Source organism: Marmota flaviventris, chromosome 10 (genome assembly GCF_047511675.1).
Source record: "Marmota flaviventris isolate mMarFla1 chromosome 10, mMarFla1.hap1, whole genome shotgun sequence".
Lineage (NCBI taxonomy): Eukaryota > Metazoa > Chordata > Mammalia > Rodentia > Sciuridae > Marmota > Marmota flaviventris.
In genome coordinates, this window is record NC_092507.1 from 115,112,704 (window position 1) to 115,126,700 (window position 13,997).

General features: G+C 40.5%; 2 protein-coding genes across 2 annotated transcripts; one reads left to right on the plus strand and one right to left on the minus strand.

Moving 5' to 3' along the window:
- Window positions 1–570: 570 nt before the first annotated feature.
- On the plus strand, window positions 571–1,539 carry LOC114104568 (olfactory receptor 10J3-like). Its single transcript, XM_027950752.2, is given in 1 exon segment — window positions 571–1,539. A coding segment is annotated over 1 exon segment (942 nt). The 3' UTR covers window positions 1,513–1,539.
- Window positions 1,540–4,992: 3,453 nt separating this feature from the next.
- On the minus strand, window positions 4,993–11,005 carry Fcer1a (Fc epsilon receptor Ia). The gene is made up of 5 exons (XM_027950795.2): window positions 10,897–11,005; window positions 10,451–10,471; window positions 8,864–9,118; window positions 7,093–7,350; window positions 4,993–5,380 (listed from the first exon to the last, which is right to left on the minus strand). The coding sequence occupies exons 1-5, from the start codon at window positions 10,949–10,951 to the stop codon at window positions 5,193–5,195; spliced, it is 777 nt and encodes a 258-aa protein (XP_027806596.1). The 5' UTR covers window positions 10,952–11,005; the 3' UTR covers window positions 4,993–5,192.
- Between the last annotated feature and the right edge of the window lie 2,992 nt (window positions 11,006–13,997).

Genomic DNA, 13,997 nt, shown 5'->3' on the forward strand with positions numbered 1-13,997 from the left:
GCTAACTGAAACCACAATATCGCCTCCCAACAATTAGCATGGATAATATTTTTTAAAAACTCCCTAAGACTATTCTCAATAGATAACAAATGTTAGAAAAGATGTGTATATACTGGAATCCTTTTACAACATTGGCGGGAATGTAAAATGATGCAGCCACTGTGGAACGCAGTAGGGAAGTTCCTCGAATACTTAAAAATAGGACTGTCATATAACCCAGCAATCCAGCTTCTGGATGTATAGTCAAGAAATTGAAATCAGGTAGCTATTGCTACAAATCCCTTTTTAATTTGATTCAATTGTATTTAATTTATCTACTTTCCCTCTCGCCTCCATCTCTGCCCTTAATCCCAAGGAACTAGGGGAAAGCCCTCTAGAGTAACAAAGAAGAAAGTGGGCAACGAGGTACACTGAGCAGCTGGCCAGTAGGTGAACACTGATGGCCCCTGGGGTTTGAGGCTTTGCTCGGAGGCTGAACACACTTTTGTCCTGGGCCCAGCCAACTCTCTTTCGAGGTTCACTTATCACATCTTTATTTCCTTTACCTAGCTCTTTCTTAGGCTTTTCCCAATGCCAAAGCCAAACTCCACTTTTGTGACTGAATTTGTCTTTGAAGGCTTCTCCAGCTTTGGGTGGAGGCACAGGCTTGTCTTCTTCGTTGTTTTTCTAACCTTGTACCTGCTGACTTTGTCTGGCAACGTGATTATCGTGACCATTATTCGGCTGGACCGTCACCTCCACACGCCCATGTACTTCTTCCTGAGCATGCTCTCTGTCTCTGAGACCTGCTACACGGTGGCCATCATTCCCCGTATGCTTTCTGGCCTCCTGAATCCTCACCAGACCATAGACATCCAAGGCTGTGCCACCCAGCTCTTCTTCTATCTCACCTTTGGCATCAACAATTGCTTCCTCCTCACGGCCATGGGGTATGACTGATACGTGGCCATCTGCAACCCCCTGAGGTATTCAGTCATCATGGGTAAGAGGGCCTGTGTCCGGTTGTCATCTGGGTCACTGGGAATTGGTCTGGGCATGGCCATTGTCCAGGTGACGTCTGTGTTTGGCCTGCCCTTCTGTGATGGCTTTGTTATTTCCCACTTTTTCTGTGACGTGAGACCCCTCCTGAAGCTGGCCTGTGCAGATACCACTCTCAATGAGATCGTCAACTTGGCTGTCAGTGTCTGTGTCCTTGTCCTACCCATGGGCCTGGTCTTCATCTCCTACGTCCTCATCATCTCCACCATTCTCAAGATTGCTTCTGCAGATGGTCGGAAGAAGGCCTTCGCCACCTGTGCCTCCCACCTCACAGTGGTCATCGTCCACTATGGCTGTGCCTCCGTCGTCTACCTCAAGCCCAAGTCCCAGAGTTCCCTGGGGCAGGACAGACTCATCTCAGTGACATACACCGTCATCACGCCTCTGCTGAACCCTGTGGTGTACAGCCTGAGGAACAAGGAAGTCAAAGATGCTTTGCGAAGAGCCTTGGGGAGAAAGCCCCTCTCTCCTTAATCAGGACAGATTGTGAAGAGTTTTTTTTTTTTTTTTTGTCTTTTTAGTGTATAATGTATTAATTTTTATTCTATTTCATAAATATCCATACATATGGGATCAAAAAGAGTGAACTAAGTTGAACTGGGTACTAAAATTGGGGGCTTCCTCTTGGGGTAGTCTTGCTTTTCCACATCCTGCTTTATAGGAATGAGAAAACGACTTGGCATGCCTATAAAAAATAGAGTAGGAGGATTTACATACCCATGTCACTCATACCCAGGTGCGCCCATGCACACTTGCACATAGCAACACACATCCTGAGAATAGTTTCAGTTACTTACACAATTCCAGTTAGTCCTGCAGGGTCCTAAAAAGCTGATGAATAAAAGGTTTGCAAACCACGTCAAGAAAGAATTCTTTGTTGTTTTTGCATGTTGTTAAGGGTGTCAGAGTAACCTGGGCAGTCATCCTAAAAAGTAAATGAGGAAACACACATGCACATACATTGTTGAAGACTTTCTTCTCTTTTTGCTGCTTGCTAACATTCCATCACAACCTAGGAAGTCTTCAAAGGCTGCAGACACATCTGCCTTATCTGACTTGGGAATAAGGAGTGATAAAACTGTCCGCTACAGATGACATAGATGGCGGTTATTCCTAGTCCTGAGGTGCCCGGATGAGAAAGCTTGCAGTAAAAAAAAAAAAAAAAAGAGGCCATGCTGAAAATCTTAACATTTTTCTTCCTTTCAACACAGGAATAAAGAGGATAGAGGTCAGAAGAAGCCAAGCAAAGGTAGTGTTCCTTTTGCAGGGTAGAACTAAGCTCTCTGAAACAGTATTAAAAACACAAGCACTTTAACTACAACGATGGAAAATATTTATTAATGGACTGAAATCTTAACATTGGCTTAAAAAATTTTTACAGGAAGCTCTTAAACCTGATGCAGTTAATTTTTCAGGAGTCTCTTCTTGAATACTCTGAACTTTAAACCCAAGTTCGAAACAGCATTTCAAGTCACAGAAGGTGAAAGTGAGATGCACTGGTGCAAGAAAGTATCCTGTGTCACAGAAGGTGAAAGTGAGATGCACTGGTGCAAGAAAGTATCCTGTGTCTGGTCTTTCCTCTCCATTCTGGGCTTCACAGTGCACTGAATGTTTGCAGGCTAGCACAGTATAAATGCTAATGGCGAGGAAACATACCCTGAGTTTAAAGCACTCTTCCTGTAGCATCCAGAATCCACCTGATCTTGTAGCATGACCCTGCAGAGGCTACCTATCACTTGTGAAAGTGTTTTCAGATCTTCTGAGAGCTGAGAATGGGGCAAGTCGATGGAGATGAACCCATCCTTTAACTCAAATGAACATATGTCTCTCTGCACAAAAACACTGGCATGTGAAATCTGACTGAGGATAAAAGATAATCTTTGCTTTTGTGTCCAGATTTCCAGAAATGATAGAGTAACTCATTCCTGTGAGGTTAATCAAAACAGAGTTCAAAAATTTTGCTTAGTAATTCTGTTTAATCTGGTCAAACCTATTGAGTCTGTCTTCTTTCTGAAGTTGAATTTGGTGGATAATGTGGCATGCCGCCCGGATCACACACACCCCTCAGGACCGACACATCCCACACATGCCTTGTCCCTCCAGGTGATGAGAGAACCATGGATTGAGGGATCTTGGTGAGTCCCTCCTCAGGAACTATCTTTGCAAAGGAGCTCTCTCCTACAAATTCACACTAACCTTTTGGGGTATATTGCCACCAGTAATTTGCCTGGTTCAAACTATTGCATTTCCTGAGACAATTAAGAAGAGCTCTCCTAACTCCAAGGGGTTCTTATCCACAAAATTGTCTGAGAGTTTTGCTGTGCTCACCTGACATCTCAACTTCTCCTCTTTTTGCATCCTGCTTCCTTCACTCCCACAAAGGTATAGCTGCTAAGAGCATAGTCTAATAAACTTGCTGCATTTAAATCTGTGTCTCAGAGTCTGTTTCCTGGGGTTGCCAATTTGCAACATTTTAGGATCGCATTTCTGAATCAGCCACTGACATAAGGTGAGAGCTCAGATTTTTAGCCATTCTATATCCTAGTGAAGGCAGAGGTCAGTGGCTCCTGTATTTGGATATTTATAAAATGATTGCATCATGTTTATTGAGCTATATTTACAGGGACTCAATTTAGTTGTCAGCAGTGCAGTATTATGTTCTTGGAAACTGGTTAAAAATAAAAATCTGATTTTTTCTCAGAATCCACAAGGAGTCATTTTATTTTTGTCTCTCCAAAATTCTTCATGAGCAATTTCATTTTCTTTGCAGCCCAGGGCCTCTACTTCCCAGTGAGACCTCTGCTGCTTTGAGGACTGTGCTGAAAATCAACGACAATGGGAAAGACTAAAAGTGGGCCTATGTCTCTCCAATTTGAAAAAGAGAAGGTTGTGGGTTCTGTAGGGGATGTAACTGAAGTGAAGCTGAAGAGATCCTGGGTGCATTTGTAGAGTTAAGGGTTTGGGGTGTGACTATTGTGGAGGTTGAAGAAGTACCAATGGGGACATGAACTTGGTAAGTAACTGCACAGAGCTAGTCTGATAAACCAAGGCTGGAGAATATCTTCAATTTCTGAGGTGACACTAGAACCTGGGCTATCAGGTGCCTCTGCCTACCACAACAGGAAGCTTCACCTATAGGTTCAAAGAGAGGCACCTGCTCCCTTCATTTCCCACTTAATGAGGAGAGGGAAGGACACGGTTTTTGTTCGAGGCCTCAGTTCTCCAACACACTGACTTGGGGGATCTTTCACCTGAATCTCCATCCTGGAGGCAGCCCATAGAATTTATCTTTCATTGGCCACAAGCAGAAGAATGGCTGCCATGATTTTCAGAAAACCAACTCCTAACTGGGAGCTCATGATGATGTGTGGTGGCCTCCTGTGAGAGAACAAATGTTGTTCCATGCTTTTTCCTAGACCCATTTGGTAAAAGATCAGAGGTGACAGAGGACAGTGCAAGGGAGAATTTGGGATGAATTCTTCTAGTCATCTGTCTAACATACTCCTCTGGCATTGCGAGAAAATATTTTATGCATTAAAGTAAGAAGACCTCGTTGCAAATGGCCTATTTTGTAAATCCACATAATGTTCAAGTCCTAATTCTGTTTCACATTCCTTTTGGAAAAATAATAAGTGTTAACATGAAAAAGAAAATGGGAAGAAAGAGGGGATAGAAACAGGTCTGAAACAAGAATTTAGATACATGGAAGAGCCCGTGAAAGAAGCGACGGAGGGGAGGAGCGTCAATCGCAGCAGCATATTCTAAATCCTTGCTCATACTTACAATGATCAAGAGAGAACTTTTTTAAATCTATATTTTCATGGTTCTTGCTTCTAGATGAAAATAAATGAGCAAATGAACAAGGATCCCTAGAAGCCTCATGTTACCTAGCTTCATAGTTATTTTATTCAAATTGTGCTTCTCTTTCACAAATGCTAAAAATTAGTATACCCATTATTCAATTATTCAAATAATATTTATTGAGCACTTAACTATTACATGCCACTTAACCAGGTACAGTCGGTTTAATGAAATAATTCTGCAAATCCTCAAACATAGGCTTCTATGTACATCCTGAGTTGTGTCTGACAATGGAGAAGCAATTGCTGTGCAGTAAAATATTGCTGTTGCCAATTCTCCCTTAAGAAATGACATCAGCTCTTTTCAGGATCTGGCTTAGGAAGCGACTTCCTAGGTTTGTTGACTTTTTCAGTTTCCTTAATCTTCAAGAGAGATTTAAACTGCTGCTCCGTCAAGAAAAACAGTCCTGTGTCCACAGCAAACAGAGTCGCCACCAGCAAGGGGACAATAATTTGCAGCCACATGTACTTGGTTCGGTATACTAGCGTAGAACAGAGATGCAACAAGAGACAAAATTTGTGTTAGAACTTGGCAAAATTTGTGTCAGAGCTTCACTTCCTTAAGAGAAGGGTCAACCATGGCCCCCCATCTTTAGTGTGATATGATAATAAGGAACAGAGAGAAAACACTTGGGGGATTGAGTTCCACAGGATATACTCCCTGGAACATTAAGGAGGGCTAAGTATTTGCTAATAATCCCCATCTCACCGTTCTTCTAGCCAGTGTGACTAATGGGAAAGTCATAGGAAAAATGGCCTCTTTCCTGGATCTGACATGACCAGCATCCATATATGATTTGAAAGCAGAAAGGAGACAAAGCGAAACCAGGTTTCACTGGTGCCTTGTTTCTTAATCAATAGACTATTGTTTCTTGCATGATTACTGGGTAAAATTGAGCTATTGGAGTAGTCATACTGCCTTCCAACTCTACTATTTCAGAACTCTGTGATTTTATTTACACAACACTGATTTTGTGATTATTCTAGAATTTGAAAGCTGCAAAATATTATAGCTAGAAATAACTTGGAGGTCACCTAGACCAGTGTTTCTCAATGCTAGCTAGACATTATCAACACCTGAAAGAACTTTTAAAAATACTGATGACCAGACCCCATCCAAAATCAATTCTACCAGAATGTTAAAAGATAAGACAGGGACAACAATCTCTCTTGAAATTCCTCAAGTGATTCTAGTGGAGTCTAGACCCACCCCTCAACTTACACATGAAGATCTTGGAAGTCCTGGGACAATTGGACAACACTTTGCTCTCAAGTTAGCAGAGAACTGCCATAAGGGCTTAACCTGACCTTTAGCCTCATGTTTTACAGACATAATTATGAACATGCCAAGGGGAAAAAAAATCTAATTTCCACCTTGCAAGGAGAATATTTCAGTTCCTTCCTGGTATATGAAGTCTGGAAAGGGCTGTTTCTCTTACAGGCCATGGAGGTAGCCCACCTGCCAGCACTGTGTCCATCCAGCCTAGTCCCTCATCCCCAGAATACAGGCACACAGCTTACTAACTGGTTGGCTTCATTTCCTAGACCTTGTAAGCTAGGATCAACTCTTCCATGTCTTCACATCTTTTGTTTGTTCCTTCAACCTAGAGCTCTCTTTGAAATTTGAAATATTTAAAAATCTCAATCTTAAACATAAGTTCTTTCCTCAGGAGCAACAAATGAATTTGAGATCAGAATAATCTTCATAACCTGTTAAGTCTACCTTACTTCTGAATCAATAACCCATCATTTCTTGCACGACCTCTGGATAAAATAAAGATTTGGAGTAGTTGCATGGCCATTAGATAGCTCTCTTTTAAACAGGGAACTGCCATCAGAGTTTAACTCCAACTTTTGGCATCATGCATTTTTTAGACATAATTATGATTATTCCAAGAAAAAAAAGCATAAACATCAAATTCCAAGTTACAAAGACTTTTTTTATGAAATCTTTTAAACAAACATTATCGTATTATTCATTCGAATCCCATAGTGCGGGCAGTTACTATCATTTAACAACTAAGGAATCTATGACTTCGATGCGTGCTATGTCTTACGTCTCCTCATGGTAAATCTAGGAGCCTTTCTTACCTACCACAGCTGATCCCATTCTAAAAGCTGCAAAGACTTTAGGCTCAGATGTCTTCTCTTCCTTCCCTGCTGTGGACTATTTCTTTTTCCCTTACCAACTCACCTTTTATTACTGTAATTCGAAGGGGCTCAGAGACACAGGGCTGCTTCTGAAGTAGGCCCTTACAGAAATAGCTGCCACTGTCGTTAAGTGAGGCATTTGTAATGGAGAACACTTTGTTCCCGTAGGAGTACTTGAGAGCCATGTCGTCCTTGTAGTAGATCACCTTTTTGATCTTCCAGTTTCTCCAACCATGGCACCTGAGGAAGAGCGACTCCCCTTCCAACACCTCCTCAGCAGAGGCCTGAAGGAGCATCCAGTCTGAAAAGCATTCATTATCTCATTTATTTAACAGTGAATAGAGGGAAGGAAGAAAGGGAATTAGGATGCGGGGAAGAGATTTAGAAAGAAGGAGAGAGAGAATAGGGGTCCTGCGTAGAGTGTGTGTCAGAAACCATGGATTATCATTAACCCATTTCTTGGTTTGTAAGATCAATAAAAGTAATCACAAAATAATGCTTACAGACTGTTTTCTCAACATTTTCCTCCTGAAAAGTCAGACTGGAGCTGTAAAGTGTCATACCTTCCTGATGAGCCCATACACGGAAGGACTGAAACCCAGAATCCCTTCAGATCTATTTTAGGCAATTTCAGACAGAAAAGGGAAATTAAACATACTCTTACCAGGACATTTGCAGCTTAGGAGACTCTATTTTGTTCTCTCTGAACTCACAGAGGCTTCCCAGTTCTGTTGCTAACAGAGTTGGCCTCAAAACTTCCTTAAACCATATATAACAATTTTAATTAATTATTTGCATAATTCTATATTTAATGTCCCTTCCCCCATTTGGCTCTGTTTTGGAAGGTCAGGCACCATTTCTGGTTAATTTTCTATCCCCAGTGCCTGACAGTGCCTAGAAGTTAGTGGGCACTTCTTGACCAAAAATATTTGTCAACAATGAGTCAGTAAAAGACAAGAATCAGGTTCGATGACTAATGTCATTGTAAGAATTTAAAAGCGAAAAAATTTGAAATGGGAATATGGCTAACCTGTACAAGCATATTTTATTTAGGATAAATCTTTAGGGACTTATTTAGAATCTTTTTTTTCCTTAAGATCTGAGGATTGAATCCAGGACCTTACACATGTTAGGCAAGTACTCTACCACTGACCTACATCCACAGCCCACTTCTCTACAACCAGCTACAAGGAAATAGCTATTCCACACTGTTTTAGTTTGTATTTGGAATTTGTATATGTATGTTAGAAATTTTCACTTCAGAGAAAAATAAAAAAGTGTAACAATAACTTATCTATCCAAATGAAATAATTAGTTTATTCATTAAACATTTACTAATTAGCCCCCATATACCTACATATGTTGTGCTAATTTTTGGCAGTAGAGACAAAGATGAAGCAAACCTAAGAGTTATTTTTGAGTAACAATTGAAGACATGAGGAACATACCCAGATACCGTTCATAATGAATCTGATATTCAAATAATGGCACATGCATTATTCAGGGAAAATCTTTAAATCAGACTTTTTGATCCTATTCCACACGCGTAGTTCTTTGCAATGTTCATATATCCATCACACCATTTAACCAATTATAATATATCTGTGTCTAAGAACTAAAGACAGTGGAAAATAAAGTAGAAGAATAATATTGTGAGGTGATTAGAATACTGAAAGAGAGCAGAAGGGTGGGTGGAAGGAATGGGAGTAGAAGAAGAGAAATGGAGCAGTATTGAAGGAGAAGCCATGGGTCCCTTCTCCCACAACTTCATTCTTCACGTGAGAGATATCTATTCCCAAAACCCCAGAACTTACCACTGATCACTTCCAAGTACACAGGTTTACTCTTGTAAAAATTTCGGCCATGACATGTGTATATCCCACTGTGTTGATAGGTGGCATCCACGATGCTCCATTTTGAAGCTGTCACTTCCGAAATGGTGCCATTATGGGTCCACACAGTGTGGCTATTTTCAGTGGAATTATTATCTTTACATTCGAGAATCACATTCTCTCCTCTAAAAATTCTATTCCATGGGGGGTTCAAGGTCAGAATAGATTTTCGATTGCCTTCAAGAAGATAAAATTATGGAAAGAAATACAGAAAGAAAAAAAATTGAAAACTATCCAGGCTCAAAACACACACATGTCAATAGTCAATCAATTGTCAGTATATCCTTGTATTATTGGTGGTAAGACTCTGTCCTGATTTCTAGGAGAAGTGCTTAAAAATGGAGGAAACAGTATAGAGACCCCAGGGAGACAGGACACAAGAGATTTAAAAACAACAAGCAAACAAGCTAATTTACTATATGACTTGGGATAACTCACTCTAATTCTCTTAAATTGAATTTCAGTATCTACAAATGAAAATTGCAATCTCTTTTCAGGGAGAGATAATATCTTTCATACTCAACCATTGCTCAGCACAATGGTTGCTACATAGTCAGTGTTCATTAGATATGTATTGAGTGAATGAATGCAGGAATAGTGGACGGATAAACATTAGAGTCAGGCATGGTGGTGCACACCTATAATCCCAGTGGTTCAGGAGGCTGAGGCGGGAGGATCACAAGTTGAAAGCCAGCCTCAGCAACCTAACAAGGCCCTAAGCAACTAAGTGAGACTCTGTTTCAAAATAAAAACAAAATGGGCTGGGGATGTACCTCAGTGGTTGAGCACCCCTGGGTTCAATCCCCAGTATCAAATATATATATGTACACACGCACACAAACACACTCACTCACATACACGTATATATAAATATATTAGAGTAGATGAAATATAGGGTCCTTCCAAGCTCTAACTTTTTATGGCTATTTAATTGCTAGTATATATAGAGTGCAAAAAATAGGTCCATTCTGGAAGATAGTGAGAGTCTCCAAGACAGACATTCTTCGCTTCTAGGAGCAAAGGGGTGTGGTACAAATTTGAACAGAGGCTAAGGAATTGGCTAAATGGTATTGACAAAAGAGTGACACAGTCAAAGAAGTGGACATGGACCCAGAAGACTTGGAATCCATTCCTCCGTTGGCTGTGTAACCTCTGGAAAGTCACCTTCTCTGATTTTCAGCATTCTCAATTATTTTTAAAAAGTAACAATAATAATAATCATGTAAAATTGAATGCGTGTATGTCAAAAGGATTAAAAAAGAGGCTGAGACACGTCGATGTGCAGCTGATATGGATTTTGGCTTAAACAGAGAAGATGACTTGAGAAAATAAGGAATTTTATTTTACGGGAGGGAGAAGAAGGAAAATACAACGTAGAAATGGGAAGTGGGTGGGCCAAAGAGTGGCAGGTTCCCATGCATTAGCCAAAGTGAAGGGATGAAGGCAAAGGCTGAGGGGAGAGTGGTACCAGACACACTGGAATGCTGAGGGACAGGACAGAGGACTCACCTGTTAGCGTGCCGGCCAGAGCTGCAAAAGTCCAGAAAAGGAGAAGTTAGCATCTCTCTCCAGTCTTCTGGGACTCCACAGTACAGGGATCTGGGTGTGGGGATGAGATCTATATCCATGGAGAGCTAAACAGCTCAGGAATCTGAGCCATGTGGATGGAGAAGGAATTTTTCTCTTCCTTTGCTAGGAATCTTGTTGTCTGGGAGATGCTAGAGCAATTGCAAGGAACTCGACTCTTAATTTGGTTTCCCCTCAGGTGTTACTCAGCCCAGTTTCCCATCCTTTCCAGTTCGACTCCACTACAGAGTCCTGGGAAATGTCTCATGGTTTATACATGTCCTTGAACAAGTCACCACCAAACTAATCAAAATCCCCCCCACCGCCACCCCACTACCTCCTAGATCCATTTGGGCCCCTCCAGGTGGGGTAACTGAACCTCTACTTACAGAAAAGCAGCAACCCTATGCACAGTGGGGCACACCCTCCCATGGCAGCAGGCATCTCCTCTGTGCCCCCAGGTGCCGGCTGGGCTGGTAAGAACTATGTGCTCAGAAATAGGCTTGAAACTAAAAAGGAGAAGGAAATGTTTTCTGTATCATATCTAGTTAACTCATCAATGATGCCTGGGCTGGTCTCTTTCTCCAGAGATAATATTCAGGGTTGTTCTGAACTGGGCGATTTTATACTCACCCCTTTATTCTGCTCCCCATCAAATCTCCATAAGCACACTTGGAATCTCGCGGGAGAGGGGCATAGGTAGGGTCACTGGGCTTCCTGAAACTCTCAATCAATACATAACTAGTTTGCAACTTAGATAAGTGAGGTGCAAGGGAGAACAGAATCAAACAACAATTACTGCATACTTAATTTATGCCAGGCACTATCTAAACACATCTGAGATTTCATCTATTTCTCACAAAAATCTATGAGTTAGGAACTTCTGCTCTCTACATTGTATAGATAGGAAAAGTGGCTCTTAGAAAGCTTTAGCAACTTGTTTTAGGCCATCACTCAGGAAATGACTAATTTGGGGTTCAAACACATAAAAATCTAACCCCAGAGTCAAACTCTAAATCATTAGAATATACTGCTTGAGCATGTTCCAGAGTTTGGCCAGTAATTGCTGAAATTCTTTTGGGGTTCATCTTGTTACTTAATTTCCTGATAATCTTTTGTCTACTAATCCACAAATTTTCATCTGATTCACTGATGATCTACTAACTGACAAGTTAAACTAGAGATATTTTCATAGAATTCTCTACTGAGTTCCTGATGTAGCCTATAACACAGGGAAGAAGATGTTAACCATCTCTTATAGGGATGTGAGCATTTTCTTTTCTTTCCTAGGCTTGGTCAATTTTTAATTTTATCATCATCCAGCATGCACACCATTTTTCCTTTAAATATACATCAGTTCTTTTCCTTTTCATGACACCTCTGACCAATTTTTTTGGCATTTCAGCTTCAGGTCATTGCTGGTCAATTTCTTCTTGGATTTGGGATTGATAATATTGAAGATAATGCCATAAATATCTACAGTGAATTGCCATTTACAAAGGAGTTTTTTTTTTTTGCATATAGTATTAATTTGATATTTGCCAAAATTCTGAAGAGAAATAGTATCCATAGCTGAAGTCAATGAGGCACCATTCTCTCACGCCCTGAGCTGCCTGAGAGAGTGTAGAATTAAGTCTTTGAATTAAATGCAAAGTCACTTTAGTCACATAGAGATCTATGCAAAACTTTCAGCTTTCTGTGAAATGAGAGAAAACGGGGCTAAAAATATTCATAAATAGAAAGTGTCAGATAAGAAAGATTGGTGTCCCTGGTGCAGGACTTGCAGTGTTTTAGTGACAAGATCTGAAACAGAGCAGAAAGTTATTTTGAAAAGTGCAAGTGGTGGGTGTTTCGAGAGCCGAATTCAAATGCTCCTGGTGTTTACGTAACTGACATTTAATTGTAAAATAGGGACAACACTGGTATCTAGATTATGGCTTTATTATGAGATTTAATGAAATAATAAGGATATAAAATATGTTGCATAGCTTCTGGCATGAAAAAGATGTTTAATAAATACATCTTTCTTATTATTACTTAGTAAGGACTCAGGATAGATACAAATTTTGACTGGGACTCAGGACAAATACAAATTTTGACTGGGTTAAGGACAATCAGAAACATTTTTTGATACCTTGTTGATAATCAGTATCTTATGCCCATTTAATTTATCTAAGTAATCTCAGTCCTCGCTGTAGTTATGAAGAACAGAGCAGGGGCCTGGGGCTGGGGCTCAGTGGTAGAGCGCCTGCCTTGCACATGTGAGGCACTGGGTTCGATCCTCAGCACCGCATATAAATAAACAAATAAAATCAAATCACTGTGTTCATTTACAACTAAAGAAAAAATATTTTAAAAAAATAAAAGGCTAAAAAAAAAAAAAAGAAGAACAAGAGCCTGGTGCAATGGTGCATACCTGGAGACTCAGACTCAAGAGACTGAGGCAGGAGAATCACAAGTTTCAGGCTAGTCTTGATGAGTGTGAAGCCAGCGTGGGCAACTTAGCCAGACTCTACCTCAAAATATAAAATAAGGGGCTGGGGTTGTGGCTCAGTGGTAGAGCGCTTGCCTAGCATGTGTTTGATCCCCGGCACCACATAAAAATAAAAACAAATAAAATAAAATTATTGTGTCCATCTACAACTGAAAAAAAGAAAAGAGCAGGATCAGGAAAGAATACAAAATGGAAAGTTTGATGGAAAGAGACGAAGGGGAACTGAGAAAGATAGAGGTTTGGGGTGTCCTCAAAGGGTGATATTTGTTTTGAACAGGTCCTGCATTACCACTTTGATAAGAATTTTTCCAGGGATTTTAGGTTTCCTTTTTCTTAGTACAGTGGACTTACAATAAAAAAATGTCCTTCCGAGAGAGTTACTTTTCTGTGACTCGGCCTATTTAAAGGCTCTCTCTGAAGTCTGCACACTGTCCAGGAATCTCCTCCCTAGTTGGTGTTGGAATGAGCTCAGTTAGAGGTACTAGTTCTAGTTTGAAGAGTATCAGCCCTGAAGTGTTTTGGAAGCAGTAACAGCAAGATCTTAACAGGCTCAGCAAAAGCAGTTCATTAAAGCTTTAAAAACACTCACCTGCCCAACCCTAAAGAAAGATCCACAACGTGAACCTGAGAAAGAATAAGCCCTACTCTGTTTCCCAAAGTATAAACTCCTGCCATATACAGAATGTCCCCTTCTCCTATTTGGTTTCAAACTTATTTCTCAAGCCAAAGGAACAAAACAAGAATTCAGAAGGAACACATGAACACTAAGACTAAACAGGAGTTCCATAGTACCTTGGCAGAACCAGTTGATGCACCTGCTGTTTTTTTATCCTATATATGCATTAAAAAAAATGTCCTCCAAATTTTATTTTCACTGAGGGGAGTGAGCTTCTGACTTCTTGTCTACATCAAGAACATGTGCTCCATGAAATCAGCAGAGAATCTCTTAATCTCGTTTCTTACTACAGGCTTTTAAATGAGGGTACACATGTACTC

Bases quoted from the DNA above. Each gene is read 5' to 3' on its own strand.
- Fcer1a (XM_027950795.2), bottom strand. From the start codon at position 10,951: ATGCCTGCTGCCATGGGAGGGTGTGCCCCACTGTGCATAGGGTTGCTG. The intron at 10,472-10,896 runs GTAAGTAGAGGT...GGACTTTTGCAG, and splicing joins CATAGGGTTGCTGCTTTTCT to CTCTGGCCGGCACGCTAACA. The intron at 5,381-7,092 runs GTGAGTTGGTAA...GTTCTACGCTAG, and splicing joins TCGAATTACAGTAATAAAAG to TATACCGAACCAAGTACATG.